A 23661-nucleotide genomic window follows, 5' to 3' on the forward strand; every position below is an offset into this window, starting at 1 on the left:
GGCTACCCCACCCTCCTGCACTGGGGGAAGATAAAAAGGGAGGAAAAAGAATCGTTGCCGCATTTGGCGAATGAACGTAGTCACTGCTGCTCACGAATTTCAGCAACAGCATAACCCACAACACCTTTTTTTACCACTGAAGTTTGTCACCGAACTGTCTCAATGCGAATCATTTCAATAATAAAAAGAAAAAAAAGGGGTGTGTGTGAATTCTCGCTCTTTCTACGTTAGCCATATTGATTAAACCATGACACACACACACAGACAAAATAAAAATAAGCTGAAAAATCCTGTCTCGCCCCTGTGTGTAGCAGTATTTCTCGCTGCTCGTAATCTGCCGGGTCGACTCAGTGACCACGGTGTTGCGCTGCAAAGCGCGAGGTAGCAGCGTTGATTCCAGGACGTGACGGCCTCATTACGACGGTGATGGAAGGCAGAAACGCGCGTGTGCCTTGCTTTGGGTATCGCGTTGAAAGAAAACTCCGGGTGGCCAAAATTAATGCACCGCACTTCGCCACAGCGTCCGTCGCAGCCCACAGTGCAGCCTTGGGGCGTTAATTCAACTCCACAATTTAGTTTCACTTTACTGCTTGGGTGATTATTATATTTATCAGACTTAAGCTTACCTGAGGCTTGAGCTTGCTTTGGTACTCGTCTTTCACTTCTCAGACAGATATCTGTCCGTCCAAAAACGCAATTAAGACCTCTACAAGGTTAACGTTCCCAACAAGATCCTAATGATGGTCGTGTAGCGTGACCGCGTCGTTGCCCCAATAGGTATATTTTCTTGGTGTCCTCATCTCTCCGAAGAAACAGGAACCTTAATGGTTACGAAATATAGTTAGTCATTCTATAGGAAGTCTATATAGGTTAATCTGTGATGTATCTAGACCATCTGTGCGCATCGCTATTGACTAGTGTTTGCAATAAACTTAAATAAGCTGATATGTATGTATGTCATGAAACTTTTATTGTTGTTTTACATGCTTATGGCCATACTCTTCGATTCACCTGTTGTTTGTCGTTATGCATCGAGATGAAAGAAGAAGAAAGAAACATGAAGGAACCCAGAATAGTTGGTAAACAGTACTTTCTCAATCTATTCTCAAATTGTTTGGTTAACGGTATAACCAATAAGGAGATAGAAAATAAAAAAATAAATTCGGAACTCAAAAATTGTGTGCTACCTTGCTAGTTTCTTTCATTTCATTCTTTCAAGAAAGGACAGGTGCGCAGTACTTTATATGTGCTCGCGCTCTTTGACCGTATTCAGCGTATTTCAGACGTTTCATTGTGCTCTTTCTTCTTTAGGCCAGTTCCACTTGAAGGCGCCAACCTTTCCTTTAAAATCGTATTAATAAAAATAACATACGTAGAACATTTATTTATCTGTTTCTTGTAAATTGCTATACATTGTGCCAAACAAATAAGAAAAAGCTAATGGAGGTATACTATAGTCTGCAGACAGTAAATTTGTCTCAACCGAATATAACGTCTGGTCGACGCAGTTCTCAGCACTTCGGGACTTTCTAATCGATAGGGACTTTATGCGCTCTTTTCAAAAGATGCTCGATCGGTATTGTGTTCTTTATCATACTTGTACAATTACGGAAAGTTGCATTGATGTTCTCTGCTTTATTTGGTTAAATATACTGTAATGTCTTACGTGGAGTATTTGTAGCGATTTCCTTTATTCTTCACCTGTATGCGAAGCTCTTTCTCTCTTTCTCTCTCTCTTTCTCATCTAGTGACTGTTCTGGTAACGAACTCTGTGACAGGACATTTACGTATTGGTGATATGTAAAGCTCAGTATATGCATGGATATATAACCACCGCTTTATTCCTCCTCTTTTTCTTTCTACCTTGTTTCTTTGATATTTTTTTTTACCTTCTTTAGTCCCCGCGAATTATTGTAATGCCAACACCATTCCTCGCATCGTCAGACCCTCTCTTTCCGGCTAGCTAACCTAACCAAAAGATAGAGGCCGATCCCGATGATAGCCCAGCCTAAAAATATGGACCGATCCCGAAACTATTGCCTTCTAAAAAAAGTTGGACCGTTGCTGTGGGTTTGTGCCACTGGTTATGTGCTGGCTTCGCGGAGCTACCGCTAGATGGCACAACATGTCCCGAGAGAGAGAAGCGTGAGAGAGGAACCCGGCTGCAGCACACGCCTCACACATGACGCGTTTCCGCTTCGCACACATCTGGATAGTCATGTTAGGTTAGTTCTGACCAAACCTTTATAATGACTGATGTAGCCGCCCCTTTCGTGGAACCCATTTTTTCTCGGGATGCCATCATTTAACAAACAGCCTAATGAGGAGGTGTTCTGTCCGTGCCGCAGGTGTGGTTCCAGAACCGGAGAGCCAAGTTCCGCAAGCAGGAGAGGCTCAACCAGCAGAAGCAGTCGGCGTCCTCCTCGTCGTCGGGCTCGGACGCCGGCATCACCACTTCGCCCATAAGCACCACGGCCGACTCGACGACGCACACTTCGAGCGCCAAGGACTCGAAGGACGTCAAGGTCATGCTCCACTCGCAGGACGTCAAGCACCTCAACGGTGAGCCGACAATCATCATTACGTCGAAGCCCAATGAAGAGGCACTAAAACGGAATATCAAGTTTGAGCAGAGCAAAGTGAAACACTAGGTCAGTTTGGGTTGATAAGGTATTTTTTCTAAATACTATTTTTTGATAATTTAACAGTAAGGGGTTAGGGTTGATTATTAGAAGAAAAAATGATGGCGAAACTTATACGTATTTCTTTTTTTTCAATTATTTCGCACCGAGACCCGCCGCCGGTACGTCAGTGTGATGTAACAGATTTTAATCATTTTTCTCGTATTTTGGGCCGCAGTGGCGCAGTAGAAATTCTAGATAGTCGCTAAGTTCAGTCTTTGGTTCCTTTAGAATCCAACTTAGTCCATATTGTAGTCTAAAAAATTAACTAGACCGGAGCAGACGCCGTCAGAATTTATGACGTCGCAGCGAACTGTGTTTAGGTTTTTCTTCTTCTCTGACTTACAAACCCCCCTTTCGCGGTAAAAGTGGCTTATCTAGTATTCTCCCGTAAAGGTAACCTAATAATATAGCTAGATGTTGCTTTAGAGTCCCTTTAAGCTCGTACTTGTAAGTTACGTTTCTGTAGTACTAAAGCGGTTACACTTATTTTGAGTAGAGGGGACTTGGTAAGCAAGAAAAGACGGGAAAATAAAAGACAGTGGTGAAGCCACTCTGCAACCACCGAACCAGCTTTTTGTGACATCGTGGATTTTGACGGTGTCGTCTTGCGGCTTCATAGCCCAGTAGAGTCGAAAATTGAGCAAGTTGAGTCCTTTATGTTCTGTCGTCGTGTGGCTGGGGCCTCCTTCAGCCTTCATAGCTAAGTGCTAATCGTCTCGAACGTGAACTGAAGACTAAACCGAAGAGGCTTTGAGAACTTTTTCTGCGCATGGAACGACCCAAGTGCGAAAAAAAAAAGAAAACTGCTTCGAACTATGTGCCATCACACTGACGTGTACCGGCGCTGAGGCTTGGACACGTAATACAAGAACAGGGATGCTTCGCCTTCAATTGCTCCCCTAGTAACTAATGCGTTACCGTCAGATGAGTGAAAATAGAGTCGCGTGATGATGTTTTACAAGAGAGCGAGAGAGATAGCAAAGAGAGGAAAGGCAGGGAAGTCAACCAGACGAGCGTCCTGCTTACGAGTTTAAAATAACTTATATTATGATCTTTTCTATAATTTCAAACATTTTGCGTTTTCGTATTGCACGTTAAGCAAACTGAACTGCGCACTTGCAATATAATGACAGCAAAGAAATTCGCTCGAAGATAGAGAGAGAGAGAGAGAGAGAGAAAGGCAAAGGAAAGACAGGGAGGTTAACCAGAGATTATCTCCGGTTGGCTACCCTGTTCTGGGGGAAGGGAAAGGGGATGCAAGAGGTGAGAAAGAAAGAAGGATAAAAAAGGAAAAAAAAGGAAACCTAAGCACACACACGCACGTACACACGAACTATTTCTGTGGGCACTGTCACGCAACCCGCAAAGGCATTCCTAGTCTTACGCAGTGTCACCGTACAGTCCTGCGCCACACAGTGATGAACTAGGATGAAAAGCGTTGTTAAGCCCGCTCGAAGATAAATTAACATTGCGCATATTAACGCGGCCCGGAGAACGATACAATTCGTGCTAGGTTTATGAAGGCCTATAAAATTACATAAAATGATGAGCAAGTGACTTCCCTGGGAGGGCTCTGATGTCGCCGAAAGAAGCAAACGCGACGAAACGAGACAGACAGAAACAAGAGGGAAGCATATCTGTCCGCTTCTTATCAACCTTGACCCGTCGGCTCCATTGTTCGCTGTGCTAACGGAAACCCAACCTCTCTAGCCATGATATCGGAGATAGGGCAGTCGGGCGGCGTGCGCTGTCTTGCGCTGTCCGATCACGGGAACTGCGTTCCAGCTTTCGACGTTGTCGAAATGCCTGCTGTTCAACGAAGTCGCCTTGTCCATCTCGTGGCGACCTCCAGACGTCTTGCGCATTGCAGCAGTCGTATAAGTGAAGAAGAAAGTGTAATATCTTGACTGCTGAATATTCGCAACCCGATGTCCCATTTTGCACTACTCACTCATTTAAGGAATCAGTGTGGCATTTCGTCTCTTTTCAGGTCGTGTGCGCTAGTCGCGAGACAATTTGCCCTTCCCGATGGCCCCCGTCTTTTCCAGACTATTGCTTCTGACTTTACTGCACGAGAGGCTTCTTTTTGTTTGTTTGTTTGTTTGTTTGTTTGTTTGTTTGCTTGTTTGTTTGTTTGTTTGTTTGTTTGATGGTTTGTTTGTTTGTTTGTTTGTTTGATGGTTTGTTTGTTATGGGTGAAAGCGTGAAGAGGCATGGCTGAGCGTTTTCGAATTGCAAGGTTAGATTGGCAATGTGTATGCGGTGCAGCTAAGAAGGAAATTCCTAAGTTTATTCGCATAAAACGCACAAGATTCACTGCCTTTTCGCCAGAGTCCATTAATTCTTCTTACGAAGAAGCTCAGCTGTTTTCCTGACTTGTCTCGTATGCCCGACGTGGAAAAGAAAGAAAGAGAGACAGACAGAAAGAAAGAAAACTTGCACGGCCAGGAAGCGCCCCCAAGGCGCGTCGATCTGTTCGAACGGGACGCCAGACCATGAAATGTTCAAGAACCGACCAGTCCCAGAGTACCGCGTCAGCGTCGTCGCGCCTCTTGCGAAACAGCTTCCCGGGCGAGCCTGCGAGCATCCATCTCTCACGCGCCGGGCTCCAAAAGCGGTGACGTCATTACTCCCAGCAAAATGGCGACATCGCCATCCCCCTACTCAACCATCCGCCCGCAGAACAGCTAGCGAACTTGGGAGGAGCGTCCAGTACTGCACGCTGCCCGTCGTCTGTTTCCATTAGGGTCGCGTCGGACACGCGAAAAAAAGAATTAAGAAATAAAAAAAAGGCAGCTGCGCAATGCAACGCAGTGGAGGAGAAGGAAGGCCCGGGCTCAGCAGAAGCGGGCTGCGAAGGAACGAAGACGCGTTCGCGAAAATAGGGAGAGCTGGGAAGTCGAGGGACGGGAGGGGGAGGGTGGAGAGAAGAGAAATGGATGCGCGCAAGGGAAGGCACAGAGGGGCGGGCGGAAAAGGAGCTCGCGGCGTCCATCTTGAGCGGGCCTTCTTTATGTCCAGTGGCCACCGGGCCTAATGGTCAAGTTGCGTCGTCTGTCTCCAGCCCACGCTCCCGCAGCCCTAGGCTTTCCCTTTCTCTCTCTCTCTCGACAGTTCCCTAGAGTTGCGAGAGTAGGCACTTCTGAGGAAGTGCACCGAAGGCGATATGCGCGGCGCGCTCGTGGTGACGTCCCTGATCTCGTGATTAGCTCTGGCGCGAAGCCTTCCGTCCTGCGCTCTTGTAGGCGACGCTGCCTGGTGTCGTGTATGTGCAAGGTGGCTGCGAGTTACCTGCTATGCGCTCAGTGACGAGGTGTCCTGCCGGAACGAAAATTGTGGTATCTGCGGGACAGACGATGCTCTTCGCCTGCGCTTGGCTATTGTGCGCTATATTGGACTTGTTGTTACGGGGGAGTATTCGCTTTTGCATTTTACTGTCGTCGTTTTCATCGTCGTCGCCACCCCTACCACGTTAGAAGACGCAAGGACAATTGCATTAAAGTTAAGTTAGAAAAAGAAAAGTATCACACCATCTTTTAGGAACACTGTCAACAGTGACTGCGATTAACAACACGTGTACACTGCGACCCCTTTTCAATGCTTCAAGAATGGTGCCTTAAGGAAATTAAGTGAAAGAATAGAAAAATAATAGGAAAGGGGGGGGTGAAATTGAACAGAAAGGAGACAGTTGGAATGAAATTTTGTGGACCTCTTTTTCAGATGAATTGGTCACAGCACCAAAATAAACGTGTATTCTAGGAAGCAGTGGCAGCTCTGTAGCACATTCTCAAATGCAAGTCCATAAGTGAGCACAGTATCTCGTTAATTACCGTCTCGTTCGAAGGCCGGTGAAATGACGCAATAGCAAGTATGCGACGCCTGTGTTGCTGCGAAGCGTAAACGGCACCCGGAGGCAGGCGTCATAGGTATCCGATAGAGCGATGAGTTAATTGAACTGCGCCGTTAGAGTAAAGATGAGCAGACGCACCATAATGGCGTGAGCGGCCGCTGTGGTGGCGGTTGTCGGGGACCACCTTCCAAAATGTGCCAGGAATGCGCGGGGAATATCGTCGTTCCAGACACCAAACTGAGTTTGACCGCAAGACACTTCCATTCACTACCGTCTTTACTACCCTTGTAGGTGTCCAGGCTACTGGCCTTTTTTTTCTACGCAATTACTCAGTGATAAAACAAATGATACCCAAATATCCTCATTGCGACAAATATACGTCATCAAGAACACAGTTCGTTTCATAAAGCAAACATTTCTAACCTTTCCATGCTTATTTTCCTAACCATTAGGTTGGCACAAAATGGCAAGGTATCGCTATCTCACGCATTTGCGGGATGATGATTGCGTGACGCACTTACATGGGATAGATTTTGCTGGAGCCCGGCTGAGAACACTTCCGGGTTCAAAGATTCTCGCACACATCCTGCGTCTCCAGTCGCTTTTACACGTGGCTTCACTGCAAGATCATAAAGGCAACAAAAAAGCGCGCTTTACAGAATATAGTGTACGAAAATTAAATTGGAATACTAAGGTTTGAAAACTTGGTTTCGGTTGAGCACTACGGGAGTATTTGCGCCCTCCATTCCAGCCTCTTTTTACGCGCATGCATCGCAAATGCGAGACATGCACATTCATAGCTTTTAAACCGAATATGAGGCAGGTCATCGCACTGCTGACAGAGTCGTTTTTCAAGCTGAGAGGAAAGAAACTAAGAATAAGCAATACGAAACCAACAGCAGATGCAGGCATAACTAAAGACAGGGGGGGGGGGGGGGTATAAGGAAGGCAGGGATGTTAACCAGTCAATATTCCGGTTGCATAACTAGAAGGAGCTGATAGAGGGTAAGGGGGTAGTCTCGGTAAGAAGTAATAGAAATGCGAATAATCACGGAATAGCAGAGTATAACAATTGCTTGTATTACTGTAGCCGGGTGTACCTGCACAGTCCCGCTCATACTGTTGATTATTCCAAGTTGAATTCTTCAATATATTATATGGGTTATTGAATAAAGCATCGACTAGCGAACATCAATTGGAATAATCCGTGTTTTGAAGCGTTTAGGCTTGTGTTAAGGTGCATACAATCGCTGTCTTTGTGATATACAAGTGCAACAGTGCTTAAGTGGCGCAGAATTTACCAAAGCCATGAACAAATGTACAATAAATATTATTATTAAGGCGGAAGCCTTAGATGGCTCACGGGTCGAAAAGTCAGTTGTCCAGCGTTATGGCACCGAAATTCATGGCACCAAAATACACAGGGAGTCGAACCCTCGACCTCTGGTGTTAATTAGGGCGAATTAGGCCATCAGTTTCTTTGTACGAAAACGTGAAGCCAAGGTGAAGGAGAAGAAGCATCAGCACGACCTGTGGTGTCCATTATGGCAAAGTTATTTAATACACTGTTAATTAAGATATAGTTAATTAAATCACTCGAACCCACGAACTTTGGTGGGAGTAGAATCCCCGACCTCTAGTGTTAATTAAGGCGGAGTTAATTAAGGTACCGATAATTAAGATTGCATTTACTTACGTCCATCACTGAAATGTGCAAGCGCTAGACCACCTGCTCGATCCTTTGCTTACGAGTACCTGCCCCTCTATGCAGGCAAAATTGTGGCCGCGGACAGCCCCTGCAGCCAGCAGCAGCCTCACATGTCGCCGCCCAAGTGGAGCTCGAGCCCGTGCGGCCAGCCTTCGTGCCTTGGCCCGTACCCGTACGGCTCCGGGCTCACGGGCGTCGACACCAAGCCCAATTTGTCGCCGCAGATATTCTGAAACGACTGCCCGTGACAGGATCGCGACTGAGCGCGCCACCGCCGTCCCCGTCACGCCAGAGACTGCCGCAGTGGCCATCCGACAGGCACGGAAGGAATAGCGAGTACATACCGCAAAGTGGGCTAGGCCTGGAGTGTCGCCGTTGCTTGCCCCCTCCTGCTGCAAAGAGGGGACGGAGGGGGCTTGCGGTCCTGGAGAGTCGCAAGCAGCCCCCCTCTTACCACAAAATGGGGGTGCCAACGCCGTTCAGAACTCAACTATACCAGCGGACTCGTCGGAACCAGTGCGCACCCCAAGCTTCGTTAACGAACAAACGAACCGCTTCGGCTGACACACAGCCTCGTCGATGGAGCTCCGCTTCAGCGCATTCGATCGGAGCGTGTGCGTGACAGAGTGCGTGTGCGTGTGTGTGTGTGTGCGTGTGCGTGTGCGACTTTGCGCCGGCGACCATGTGCTTTGTCCATCCAGCGAGAAACAAACCGGAACTGTGTTTTGGCAGAAAGGCGCGGTTCGGTTGTTTTGTGATCTTTGGCGTTCCGTTCATTTCACTTGGTTCCATTCCCAACGTCGTTTGTTCCAAACGCAACTTTCAGTGTCATTGTGTACAGAGTGTCAACAAAGAGACAAAAACTGAAACGCACGAAGCAAGCACGATCATGGTAAATGTGGGTGTTCAGAACGCTGCGTCTTAAGCTTCAGTATCTCGTGCTCTTCCGGCCGTAAATAACAACTGCAAGAGGTAGTATTCGTGTTCACACATCGGAAATATTATTTCTTATCGAGAAAACGCGATCTATTATATTTTATGCTCATGGCCTTACATACAGCGGAGATTCCACGTGAGATATTCCTAGTCATGTTCTGCTTTAAGTATCTCACTCCTGAGAAGTTTTCACTAAGACTTATGAGGCCTGTTTCACAAAATAGTAATACTAATAACGACTGACTTAGCCATAGAATCCGGCTTGAAATTAGAAGTTCGGATAATTTATTTCGACGTGACTTAAACACAAGGCGAACAAATTGGCGTTTTGACAACACGATTTAGAAAAAAAAACAATGGATTCGGTATGCTTCAATCACTGGAACTATCAAGAAAAAAAGAACTTGCAACCTCTGTGGAAAAAACAACAGCATCAGCATAAAGCACGGGGTTACCAGTGACAACGTAAGCAATGATGACGCATGACGTCCCTGGTGAATAAGTAAACCCTTCACTACAAAAATTCTGTTCTACAATTACGAAAACAAAAAGGGAAAAGTGGTGTGTAAGAAACACTACAGTCGTCCTGCGTCATCTTTTGACAACGTGATTTCAAAAGCGGGATTTTGTTAAAGAAATCAGTGTGGAAGTGAAAATTATTCCCGTAGCAAAGGTTCAGCGTATGCGAATAAAATATGCTACGTAAACAAGGTGTGCTGCTTTCAAACTCGTCACTCCTGTGCTACACGTACAGACTTTGAAGGGGAAACTTGGAATCTTCAATACTGTAGCACGAAGCTACAAAGAATTGCATTGTAGCGTGAAAATTATTGTTTATTTACCTAAGTAACGCAGAATGCAAGGCTAAGGTAGAGGTTTCATGTTGCGCTAGCTTGTACCAACGTTGGCCTACGTTCGACAGTGACTAAACCTGCATTAGTCCAAGAATGGTCTCATATACTCTAGTATATTTGGGTGTATACAGTATGCTGTAGCTGCTTCCGAGAATCGAAGAGGAAGAAAAAAGCCCCAACATTCTGACGGGAAAGTAAAGTGTTCACTTTCTATAAGGTTGTGCTGTCTTTTAGAACGAGCACCAATTGTTCCATTCGGAAGCAGCTAGACGTAGAAAGGTGGCTTCCGTTAAAGATAGCTTCCATGCACCAACACGAATTTACTTGCCCAAGGCAACACGCTTTCAAACATTTTCTTTGGCTCCATGGTTTCGTGACATCCCTGCCCAGAGTTTCACAACAGACATTTCTGATAGTATGTTCCTGGAGAAGATATCCCTTCGAGCTCACTTCAGATGTCTAATATACAGAATGGCACCATGCAGCTGTCAATGTACTGAAGTATTCTTTCAGGTAAGTCGCGTGCGGTTCCTTCTCCCTAAATCGTGCGCATCCAAAGGGTAAGTTGACTAATCGTGCCTGCATGAGAGCCTTACAAAGGTTTTCAGTGGGGGTGATATGCTTAACGTGAAGTAAAATTTCCGGCGCGATACCTTGCCGCACTATTCGCGATTTAACTTGTCTAAACTGCCATTGCCCATCGCGGCAGAGAACTTGACCTCGCTGCTAACATTGCTCAGTTTTGAAAGGGATATATAGTTATCCGCCTACAGTGGCACGAAGCTACAAAGAAAAACCACACCGGTTTCTGAGAAACAATGCTTTGCAGTTGAAAAGAAAAAAGAGATTTGTCCTGGTTTGGCGATTGGAACCTGGAAACGATGTCTTTCCGATGCGTTAGTTCATACCACCAGAGCTAACCAGGAAGCTAGCCGATCGCAGGGCAAGGCCGAATTAATCCACAACCTTTTCCCTGATTATTCATTCAATTTGCAGGCTTCTGCAGAACTGATCTGCCGTACTGCCCGTTTTTCTCGAGCTTCTCTCAGTTTTTTTTATTTTCTGTGTATTTTCTGAATAACGCAGGCGCACCTTTCTCCTATTTTGCTTTCATTTTTGTAAACCATCGTGTAGTAAAATCGATATATCTGTGAAGAGACTGTAAGAATACACAGTCGAGCGCGTCTACAACGAATGCCTCTGCAATAGAATGACCTTTATAACAAAGGAATAATTCTGCCCCAGTTCTATTGTGTCGTGGCGGCGCGCGACCCTTTACAACGAAGTGACCTGTATAATGAATCATTTCGGAGCCCACAAGAACTTCGTTATTACTGCGATTTTCCTCCCAGCTGGCTCTGTTCACTAAAACTTGAAAATGCTAGTCGTAAAACATTAGCGCAAGGGTAATTGGGGATTGGAGGGAGAGGCCTTCGTCCTGCACTGGACTTAAAGTAGGTTGATGATGAGGATGAAAACATTAAATTTTATAGAGAATTTAGCCAGGAAAGCGCGGGAAGTCTGTTCACGTTTCTTTGATATCAGAACAAAGAAATTACAAATAAAGAAAGAACTGAGACATCATGCTGACCGTACAGAGACGATCGTTTACGGACTTTTGACCCGTCGTTTCTCAAGCTGCATGCGGTTTCAAAACACATGACCTGTTTCGAACATGTCACGCTCTCTCTCTCTCTCACTCTCTCTCTCTCTTGTACATGTTAGTATGTTTACTCGAACATCACTGTCTTTGAAGAGCATAATCGATTGCTAGCGCTCGTAAGGCAGAAAAGGAAGAAACACGTTTGCGCTTCTTTCGTTCCAGTAGAAGCACGTTTATCGCAAAACCCGCAGTGAGCATTTTAAAGCTAAAAAAAAAAGTGAAATCCTAATTCCGAGCACAGCAGACGCAAAGAAAAACTTTCGGCTGCCGATACCGAGAGCGAACAAAGCGTTGTGTGGTGCTCGCTGGCTTGTAGCGGGGCAGCCGACCGGGACCGAACAGCGGAGCTGCAAGGCAAACAAAACCGCGGCGCACGGAGGAGCGGTGGGCGGTGAGCAAGAAGAGGCCGAGGTTCTCCCTCCCTTTCTTCAGCGATCAAATAGAAGAGTCGGGGCGCGCAGTCTCCCCGACGTCGTCGTGTTTACCGACCGGTGTTGCACAGTGTTTGCCGAGAAAGTCCTTCCACTGTAGTTTGTCCGTCGCGAGTCTCGACGGATGACTGGCAAGCGAGGCGGGCTGTCAAGCAGACTGAAAGAGGCACGTCATCCCGAAACAGAAAGAAAAGATAGAAGCGGCGCGTACACTGTAAGTCTGCGAGTGCAAGTTTGGTGGTTAGGAACGGGTCATCGTCAATGTCGTGCTGAATTTGCTCGATTCTCGTGAGACTACCGTAGCTAAGCAGCTCTGGGATTGGTGTGGCGCCGTCTGTCCCCGATCCTTCAATCACGCCACATGTGAAACGTCCAATAAGCCCCATGTTTCGATGCCCGACGAGTAGCATGTGGAGTCTGTCGACTGATGTGTCGCCTAGAGACAGGAGAACTAACTATACGATGTCACTTTTAGACATCAGCTCTTGAGCGCCCATTACTGCGGTGAGCGTCGCGGTGTCTCGCAGTCGGCGTCGTCGGTGTAACCGAGCGAAAGAGCAGAACGATAGATGAAAGAGCGAACGGGGAGACCAGCAGGAGACGAAAAGCGAAGAGAACGCGAGGAGGAAAGCGGAGGAGACGGCTACAGTGAAAGTATGAGGCGGAAAGTGGAAGATGGGGGTACGTTGAAAGCTTGAGAAGAAAAGCGTAGTGCCGCTCTGCGGTGACGTGGCAGCAGGGTATACATTTATAGCGCGCGTCGTCTCTTCACCGATGGCATGCGGCGACCGCGTCCAACGGTACTATATATGAAAACAAAGCGCTGCATTAGCGGAGGTTTGTTTGCGGCGGCTGCTGTGAATCGCGCCCACGCGTCATCCACGCGCTGCCTTTCGCGATCTCCCGATTAGCAGTGCACTCGCGCTACACTTCGTTGTCTTTGCAACGTGGCGGAAGAGACAGATTGTCCGCGCCAGCCAATATACCACGAAATGAAAACACGCATAGAGTTGCGCTCAAATTTTGCATTATTGAGTATCGTAATCGTCGGTGACTTTTTTTTTTAACAGAACAATAAACCAAGTTTACTGCATGCACTGTAAGCAAAGCTCAATAAACAGACACTTCAGTTAGCGACGGTTTTCTTGAGGTGGCAACGTGTGGCGGCGTGTTAAGCATCGAATGTCAGTCAGAGATCAACCAGTCATGTGTCGAAGCCCTGATGTATAGCAAGTGGCTGGAATGTGTAGCCGGACGCCGATGTCGGAATATATAGCGAGCGCAACGTATAGGAACATGCGTCCGATATAGTGGAGGGCATGGTATCACTAAGCTCGGATGTAGAGAAGCGTCCAAAAAGACTTAGGTATTGTGAAGGAATTAACCGTATACAGTGAAGCGTCTGCAAGGTTTTAGGTCGATTTACCACAGGCGTATGATTATACCGAAGGGCGTAAGAACTCCCTTATTCTATGCTTGCACACCTTCGCTGCATTTCATGAAAGAGCTGCTCGATTATATACAACTGCGAAGTGGTTTATTTATTTATTTATTTATTTATTTATTTATTTATTTATTTATTTATTTATTTATTTATTTATTTATTTATAATATTTTTTATTATTTTTTGCAGTGCTCTAATGACAATATTTTAGACCCAAAAAGCAAAGGAAGACAAATGTTTACAATCTGAATCAATATAGAAAGTGCATCTCCGTATGACTGTCGACGGTAATGCGATTAGCATTCAAACAGTGTGGCAACACACCGCATCACCGAAGTCACGTTTATTAAAAATCACTTGTGGCCATTCTGAGACAGCCGTTGTTTCGGCTACGTATCGATATCGGCCCACATTGCTATGGAACTGGCTTGCCAAGGTCGCCGTGAGCATGATGGCGAAGACGACGACGCAGTGACGCTCTTGGTCCGAACTGCCAAGAGTGTCTGGAGGACGTGGAATATTTCGGCTGAACGACTGTGCGAGGGACCCGTCCGTTTGAGATGATTAGCACATCCCATGTATGGTTATCTGTATCTTTGCCGTAGAAGTCCAAATGACATTGTTGTGCGCTTGTATATCAACATACGCTATAAGGCAGCCGACTGGCCCATTTTATTACACGCGCTCTCTCTGGTTCGCAAAACGCTTACCGCCGTTCGCAAAGTCCGCGGTCAAAAAGACTTTAATTCTAGCGAGGGCCAAACTGACGCGTTGAGATCAGGAAATTCGCTAGTCCAGCTTGTCTTTGATATGCAGAACTGGAACACTTTGACACAGCTTCTACTGTGGTAAATTGAATATCAAGAAACACGCTGGAAGGAGTCTTTAATTGATTCAGTGACGCCGCAGTTTAGCATACCGTCGAGATTTCCCGTGGGACATCGAACAATTGATGTGCCCGCTGGACAGTGGGCCCAGGCTTCTTGCATTGATTGGATATAATGTTGATCGACAGATAGACTAAACGGAGTCGTCGCAACCGAAGAGGCCATGTGAAAGATACTTTCTTGGTAACATATGCAGCGCTGAGCTATGAGAGAAGCCGTAACGGAGGGCTGCGAATTCATGTTGAACCCCTGTGGTTCTTTAACGTGTGCTCAAAACACGGCATACCATATGCAGAGTTACGCGTGCCGCGTCCACCAGAATGCTGTCAGAACGGCTCGGACTATAACCCTCCGACGAACTCGTGCTCAGCACGCCACAGCTACTAAGGCACAGCGATGTGTGTGAAAGATGCTGAACTGCTCTTGCAGGCACTTCCAGGTCACGGTAAAAATTTCGTGGTGTGAAGAAGTATTTCAAAACCCATCCTTCCGGCTATGACGCTTATACTGTGTCGCGGCGTATGCAAAATGTAACCGCGCGTATCCGCGAGCTTGAAATATAGCGCTTTACATTTGATGGCGTACGTGGTTCACCCAGGAAGAAAGAGAACTAGGAGGGAACGATGGCACAATCTTGAAGCCTAGTCACAAAAATATGTAACGGAAATGCTCGCGGAAATATGTGCTCTTTAAAAATGAATTACACCTTTTCGGGCTTATCTTGTCCCACAACGATAATCGTCATCCGTCTTTCCTGCGTTACCTTTCTTTAACGCTGCGAGCCCGCCATTTCCCACTCACGAACGACGGGCGCGTTATCAGTGTGACACAGCAATCTCGACAGGCAAGCAGCGAGCGCCGAGCTTTCAAGAAAGAAAACGCAAGCAAGGCAGATGACGATTATCGTTGCGGGACAAACATACACCACAAACGGTGCAACCGTTTTAAGAGTGTCGAGCAATCGAGTTGCGTGGCTGGGCGGGAAGGAGGTGGGTATGTCGCTCTCTCTCTCGTTCTTCGTCCGTTCGTTCCAGCTATTCGCTGACATCGACAATAATCGCCGATGATTGCTGCATAACGTCTCTCCCCCCCCCCTCCCTTCTTTCATGGATCATGATGCCCACATTGGACCGCCTGTAGTACATGCGTCGGTGATAGTATGGAACGCGCATTAGGATCGCGCATGGCGATAAGCAGTTGTTGAAAGGCCTCAAATACCGTGATGTCTACAACAGTATGTTTGTTGGGCACTTGAGCACTTGATGATATTCATTAATATATGGGACTTGAGCGTGGACCCGTGCTGCCATCTCGCAAGAGGTGGGTAAAGATAGCGAGGCCTGAAGCACAGAGTGCACTGGCAAGCCTAATCTCGAAGGCTAGGCCTTTGTCACGGAAGCGCGTGGCCTACAAAAGCGTAGCAAATACCTTAGTTTTGTACATACATTTAAAAAATATATACTACACGCTCCAGAAGCAACGTTACGGGCCATAGTATTGCCATAGCTACACTAATCTAACGTTTATGACTGCCACATATCATGGATCTGAAGGATGATCATGGAAGCCGTGCCACCCTCCCGGCTTAGTGGCCTTCGAGATTGCCGCTCAGCCATGTATTATGACACTGCTAACACGCAGCACGCACGAAAGCGGAAAGAATACACGATTCACAGGAAATCTCTGCTGTGCATTCAGGCACCCCAAAACTCTACCCATGGTTCTGAAAAAAACAAAAGCTTTCATGCAGTGTTAATGTAGCAATTTAATAAATTTATTCTAAATCTGCAGATATATAACCATTAATATAATACACGCTATTTTTTGCTGTAACAAATAAAATAACACGTCTTTTTTAGCTTTTTTTGTTTTTGCGCTCTCTGGCGACGTTTTTTATAATTTCTTCACCATTGTCGTCATTTCATTTCACAGATGGCGCGGCGGTTGCGAGCGCAATTTGACCCACGATCATGCTACGTGTTATCTGCGCATATCATCTGAGACACTCAATACCCTCTTCCTGGACGTAGCGCGTATTTTACTGATGCCCGTCTCCTTTTGAAAACGCTGCCGGTGCTGGAACAGAAGCCGTTCAATAGCACAAACGCGTCGACGAGTGCGTCAGTTAGGAGTGGTTCAACCCATAGCGATTCAGCTATGAATGTGTCGCAGAAAGTTGCCGAGTGGTTAACGTGGGATAAGGTAAGCATTTTTTTTTTTTTTTTTGCTCTGCTGCTCATTAACGCGGTAAGAAATATGCGACCTTGAATGCGCGGCTCCAATGTTAAAGCGCGAGGCCCCGGAGCGTTTACGCATCAATCGGTGATATTATGCGTCGCTAGCGTAAGCAAGAAAGATTGCTGTGCTTGCCGTTGGGCAAAAAACCCTGTCGATATCTGGCGAAAATGCGTATCGAAACCGGACACTACACCGGCAGGTGCAATAATGTGCCTTATGGTATCGCGATCACCTCCGTTTATCACAGTCATCTATTACTTTCTCTCGTATTGAGCGCGCGCGAATACCTTTTAGGAAGAAATTCATTGCGGAGCCCACCACCGCATAACATAACACAAACCTCTCACCCATTCGTTGCCATTCATTCTGCTCTCACTATTTTTACATGCCAAAAAAAAAAGAGAACTTGAATCTCAACTGCCCGCTTTTTGTGCGCAAATGCTGCACAATCAAAGTAAAATCTTGCTTCATGGATTGTCGACGTTCAGTCGAATTCAGTGGACATTTAAATTTCAGCACGGCTTCTGAAAAGTTTACCATCGCTAGCCGATGGCGAGTTGTCTCACTTAATTTTGGATCAACAACGCTGTCTGCTGGTGCTATTAAGAGCCATAAGCAGAACTACCTCTTGCAAACTTGACGGGGAAAAGCCATTGGCAACATTCTTTTACCTTTCTTATTTATTTTTTTTAAATGTCCTGTACATTGCATTTTTGAACTATATATAAACAGTAAAATAATTCTGTGTGCCATTTCGTCTTGTCATGCTACTGCGCGTAATATGTACCGCCCCTACACTGTATGGATTCACTGTGCTTTAGAGGAAAGGATCCCACTCAGTCCTCATTGGCACAAGAAATTAGAAGATGTGAATCTGGCGATTTATCATTATCTCCTCTTATCTAGTCTTTGATAGCTACGAGTATAGCTTGCACGGTGAGAATAACTTTGCATCACGACGGCATTAATACCAAGGCACTTTTGCTAAAGCTTGTTTGAAATGGCTGTGATAAGCAAACCTCTCCACCTTCATAAAATGTGGTAGTGCTGGTTACACTGGCAGTAATAATTTCATGCTGGCCAAGTTTTGACATGTGCTCAATGATTGTTGAACAAAAACATAACTTTGGTGCCGAAACACTGACAAAAGAAGTTTTTTTTTTATAGAATTATCTTTCATAACTCTTTAAGGATGGTATAGGTATAACTGCTTTTGTTTGGGAACCTTATACTGCTTCCAAATTCTCGCTTGAATTTTTTGGCTGGTGCAAGCCTATGGTAACAAATACGCCATCATTTTCAGTATGATAAAGACTGAGCTACAGGAGCATGCATCCTGTACTCCCCTTTCTGCTTGTTGTTTAATTGGTGCTATTAATAACACTAGATAATGGGACAGCACACTAGGCTTCTTATCCTAGTGACATAAGAATTGATTAGTGCATTTAATAATTGAGGCACTGTACTGAAGGCACTGGGCATGGTGCTGGTGTGCTGATGCAAGAGAAGAAGACGACGAGCAGTGCTGGCTTCCCCGTTATGATATAGCACCGACCTGTTTAAACCTACCGCTACAACCTATAACTAGTGCTGCTAGGCGAACACCCCCCTTGCATTTGGTGGAGATGCTGGGTATTGATCTCAGTACCTCTCGCATTTTATATTATGCACACTTTCACTTGTGAAAGCGAGATAAACGATAAAAATAGCTTCATACACTGTTCATGGCTTTTGTCCTGAAGACTACCAGCAGTTTCATCATATTCGTTTTTCTTTCATATGAATATTAAAGAATGTAGGGCGTTATTCTGGTTAACCTCCCTGCCTTCTGCTTTTCTCTTTCCTCCCCTTTAAGGCTAGAAGCAAGTGAGCGTTAGCTTTTTCCTCGTGCTTAGAACTTGCCGCAGCGCAAGTGATAAGGCCATCGTACCATGCGATATCTAGTCTGCTCTTGAGTGTCGGATGCCTGTGCTGGCAACTTCTTTTCTTAGAGGTCAAGTGGCTGTTCTGAAGGCTCCTTTGGAGTTCATGTAACCCCCAAAAAACATTTCCTGCTTCTTTACTCTGGAGAATTTGATATTGTCACCGCTCTGATAGCTTTACTACTCGTTTTTTTTATTGTCCTTTGCCCCTGTGCTGCAAAGCCCATTTGTGAGCACTTATGTACGGGTGTATGCAATTCAGGATGTTCCAGCCAGGGACAGAATGACAAATTATCACCATTACCTTGAGATTGCAAGATGGCAGCATGGATTAGAGACTAGCAAATGCTGTCAGCTGATGTGCTGGTCAAAATTTAGGGAACGAAATGGGGTTGTAAAGGTGACGTAATGCATGGAACAGGCTATCTGTTAGTTTTTATAGTAACAGAATGAGTGCAAAGGGAAGACTAGGTTAGGCTAGGTTATGTTGACTATGCCATAGGATTAGATAGAGTGATCAGATCAAGAAACTCACAGGCATAAGATGAAAGCAGCTGTTGCAGGAGAGGTTAACTGAAGACTGCTGAGGCAGGCCTTCATTTATAGTGATTTTAATAGGTAGAGTATTATCGTACACAGCTCAGAGTTCTTCTCCACATAATGATCATATGATGTGGCTGAAGTAGGCTTACAAACACCAATGTACAATTGGAGACAGTATGAGATGAAAAGTATAGTTTGCATTCAAGACCAGCAGCTATACTAGCTTCAGAGTTCATCTCGACAAACTGCCTTGAACCAGATAATGCAGCACTGGAGCTTCTTAGCAGTTATCAGCGTGAAAGGAGCCTTGCATTTTTGCTGTGGTTGTAGAAGAACCTTGCATTTCTGCTGTGGTTGTTTCTTGACTACTAAAGACTATATAAAAAAAAATTTCTTTTTCACTTTAGATCTCCCTTTACTGTACGCTGTATACAATTTGGAGCATGTCAGACATGTGGCATTAGTATATTATGGCTGATGAAAATACAAGAATCGTAAAGACACATTGGGTTGCAGGAGCACTTAGAAGGAAATTCATATGCGTAACCAGTAAGTTACCTTTCAATGTGACAGATCAAGCTAGTTGGTATTCCATTACCAAACTTTTCTAGCGGGCAGAAATCACTAACGTAAAAGGAAAATCAGAAGTGCTATCTTCCAAGTAAAGTTCCACATTACTATTTAAGTTATTACAATTTATTTGGAAGTTAGTGCTTCTGCTTCTCATATCCATTTTTGTTCGTAGTTTATGCACAATGTAAAAGTTTGGTCCATAGCACTTGCTCATTTCGCCTCTCCTGGCATGTGTATACATTTTCAGGGGTTGCCCATGCAATGTTCGTGTATTTGCACAAATTTTCCTACTATTTGTACTACCTTTTATGTAGAGCCTTTCACAGCTGTGCATATCAGATGGTGGAATGCTTGTCTACCACTGGAGCATTGCAAAGCCTTTTCTTTTACATTCATATTTCCTCAGAGAGCAGGCATGGCATGTTTTCCTGGATGGATTTGAATTCTTAGTTCTTACCGTAGCAATCAGATGCTATGGCAAAATATTCAGTTCTGTTCTTTACGTTGCATCAGCAATCACTTATGGGTATAAACCTCGCCTGCTATTGTAAAATAAATTGAAATCTCTAATTGGGCACGAAATTAATTTGGATATCTTGTTCCCTTACTGTATTCATCTAGAAGGTAATACATGGTGTGCTAATAATAAAGGGACCCCTCATTTGGGTTTAAAAGCAGTAATGTTTTATTATTTATTTTTTTTCTGCACTGAGCAAGAAAGTTATGTGAACAGGATTCCTTGACATGTGAACAATATAGAATATAGCAGTGAGTGAGTTTCTGACTATGGCATTGGCAAGAATTTCTGTTAGAACACAGATTAAGTGTTTTCTCTCATATTGGTACAGAGCACAGATCCATGCCTGGAAAAACACATTTGTCATTCGGTAAGAAAAAAAATGTGCAGCAAATCTTGGCTTATCGTCCCCAGATAAAGAACTTCAGTTCTTTTTTTTTTTTGTGCTGAACCTGATGTCTGAGCGGACAGACACCCAGGTTATCAGGGTGGTGTGATGGCCGTTGTCTGCCTTGTCTCCACAATATATATGCCCTTGTCGGGAAGAGTAGAGCGTGTCTGCCACGTTTGTTTTATGAGTTTATGGACACACAGGGGCTGCCTGTGTTGGCACAACTATGAAATTTCAGGTTGACCTGCTGCAAGGTTCAGTGCACTTATCTCATCATTTCCAAATAATCTGAGATCATCAAAAATATGAATAGAGTTCTAGTGAGGGTGAATGACATATTTTGCTCTGCTGCAATGATTCTATCTATATTGTATATTAAAATGTGCTTTTAAATTATATACTGGCTAGCTAACACAAGATGGCAACATGTAGCAAGATTTGTGACAAAACGGAGTATTGATACAGTGAAGGCCTTCAAAACACTCACTGTCTTGACCAATCTTTGTAGGTAATCTTTCCAGTGTGCTAGAGAGATGCTTAATACAGCATTTTACAGTCTCTTGATTATGGTGTGTCAGTGCGAGTTGTAAACAAACTTTACTATGTGTGCCTTCTTTCACATATTTTTCTTCGTCAAATAGAGAAGCTAATTGTATTGCTTGAGCTTCTTGACAGGCGAAAGTTTGTTTTTTCACTTTGTTTCTTAGGTGTTTGATGCATATTTTTGTAGTATATAGCATGCATATTTAGCATATAAATGCTGTAAACTTTTTTTCATTGCACTAGTAGCCTTTCGTGCATAAGATTCATACCTAACGTTGTTTTAACTGTTGTACAAATTTGCCCATATGTCATCTTCAAATTTTGGCCTAAACTAGCCTGGGGCTTTAGATGTGATCAGTGCTTGCAAGCTATCATGTATAATAAAAAACAGTATATTTAACAACAACAACAAAAGCCTCTTTAGCAGTGTTTTCAATTTTCGCTACGGAAGTAATAAGCGGTTTGTTTATTACTCTGTGTGTGATTTCACATATGAAAACATTCAATGACAGCACATTTTTGCAAAAGTAACTTGAATACATTACTTGGCCTGTAGAGGGGCATATGCCATTGTGTGTCGGTATTCAGTGCATAACATTCCTTCATGGGCCACTGCCATAACCAGAGCAGCTGACAGAGCTGATCAGAAGGCACCACACTATCTTTTTTGTGTATGTATCTGTTTACTCACATACATCAATACTATGATGTTGCTGAGGAATATTGCAAACTGGCTAATGCCATTATGTGTGCAGGACTATTTCGTAACCTCACAGGGGCCACGCTTAATCTCCTCAGGTGTCAACTAATTTGTCTCGTTCAAAATTTAGTTCCACCACATTTCTGGCATCTTAAACATCATGAAAAGGGTAGGGCTGAATAAGGGATTAAGCATTTTCAAATTTTCAGTGAGTTTTGCCAAGTTTATAGACTCCCTACAGTAGCTTGTGTGGTACAATTCGAAGCAGGGACAAGGGACGCAAGAAAAACAAGGACAAGCGCTTACTGCCAACTGACATCTTATTGCCTGGTGCAAGGTGTTATATATAAATAACAGAGGGATAACGACATAAAAAATATATATGTAAAAAAGAAACAATACAAATGAAAAAGAAACAAGGAAAAAAAAACATTTAGAGATGCCCTCACCCCTCAGTATTCCCGCTGCCCTTGTCTAAGAATGCTAACTCCCTTCGTGATAAGGCCAGGGATGGCTTGCTTATGCACAGGCATTCTTCACATGCCATGCTAACTGAGTCAATGATGATGCACGCGTTCAATCACTCCTGTGTGGGAAAATTACTTCTGTTTTGCTTTGTTTTTTTTTTTTAACGGAGGGGTGCAACCACATGCGCTACAATACAGGGCTAAGAAACATTATTTTCCATTCTTAACATTATTCGCATGTTCATGCAGACGATCCTTCAGACACCTGCCTGTCTGACCTAGGTAGCATGCGCCGCATTTCAACGGGATTCTGTACAGAGCCGCCTGCACACAATCCACATAACGGTTGGGGAGCCTGACTTCACCCTGGGCTTTTTGTTTCTTGATAGGGGTGCTTTTCCTTGATAAGGAACAAAGCTTGTGTGGGGCAGAAAACACAACACATGCACCAACCTGCTCACCAATTTTTTTAAGACTACGAGCGATTTGATGCTTGTAGGGAATCGCTGCGACCTTAAGGTCCTTTCCTATAGACTGCTCTTCGGTGACCATCGCTTCGCTGTTAGGTTTTCTTTTTCTGTGGATAGCCTCAGCTGCTGAGACGAGTAATCTGTCAGGATAGCCTGAAGCTTTCAGGCCTGTAACTTGTGCTTGAAAACTGCCACTTAGTCTGTGGTGGCAGGACCAGTCTAAAGTGTTGGAGAAGCAGTCCTGAACAGTAGCCCTCTTTACCAGTTGACTGTGTGCTGATGAGAAGGGCAGTAGTGTTTTGTGCACACGGGGTTCATATGCCCAGAAAACATGATCATTAGAGAACACGAGCTTGAGGTTGTGGAAACGCAGGAAATCATCTTGTGGCATTTTATGTGTTAAGACCGGGGGGATAGACATTCTTCAAATGTATCGACTAGTTGTGATGAAGCTGAAAACAATTCCGAGACACCACACTGTAAAACTATTGAAGAATCATCCACATATCTGAAGGTTCTCAAAACTTTGGTCCCTTCTAATAGTTCCTACAAGGATCTGTCTGATTTTGACAAAAACAGGTCGCTCAACAAAGGCGCAGTACAAGACCCAATGGAGACTCATTTGTTATGAAGATAGATTTCATCGTATTTCACATATGTGGATTCAAGGTAAAACTGTACCAGATTTAGGAAATTGGCCGAGCTTAACCCTGCTCGGTTTTGAAAGTCAATGTCACCTAAATCTTCAATGCATTCTCTGATGCATTCCAACATCCTATTGTGAGGGAGTGAGTAACAAAGGTCCTTAATGTCGATCGAGAATGCGGCAAGCTTACGACA

The 23661-nt window shown here is 44.7% G+C and overlaps 2 protein-coding genes across 2 annotated transcripts in view; both read left to right on the forward strand.

Annotated features, from left to right (window-relative positions):
• Positions 1-9867, forward strand: part of LOC135902509 (paired mesoderm homeobox protein 2-like) — a 92766-nt gene extending 82899 nt beyond the window's left edge. Inside the window, exons 5-6 of the mRNA XM_070536429.1 lie at positions 2349-2562; positions 8306-9867. Coding sequence (XP_070392530.1) covers positions 2349-2562; positions 8306-8475 — 384 coding nt within the window. The 3' untranslated portion in view covers positions 8476-9867. The remainder of the gene's footprint in view (positions 1-2348; positions 2563-8305) is intronic.
• A 6536-nt stretch (positions 9868-16403) lies between these two features.
• The window catches only part of Pgm2a (phosphoglucomutase 2), a 42999-nt gene continuing 35741 nt past the window's right edge, over positions 16404-23661 (forward strand). Inside the window, exon 1 of the mRNA XM_065432789.2 lies at positions 16404-16659. Within this exon, the coding sequence (XP_065288861.1) occupies positions 16615-16659 (45 nt within the window). The 5' untranslated portion in view covers positions 16404-16614. The remainder of the gene's footprint in view (positions 16660-23661) is intronic.

The sequence above is a fragment of the Dermacentor albipictus genome, chromosome 3 (assembly GCF_038994185.2).
Source record: "Dermacentor albipictus isolate Rhodes 1998 colony chromosome 3, USDA_Dalb.pri_finalv2, whole genome shotgun sequence".
NCBI classification, from domain to species: domain Eukaryota; kingdom Metazoa; phylum Arthropoda; class Arachnida; order Ixodida; family Ixodidae; genus Dermacentor; species Dermacentor albipictus.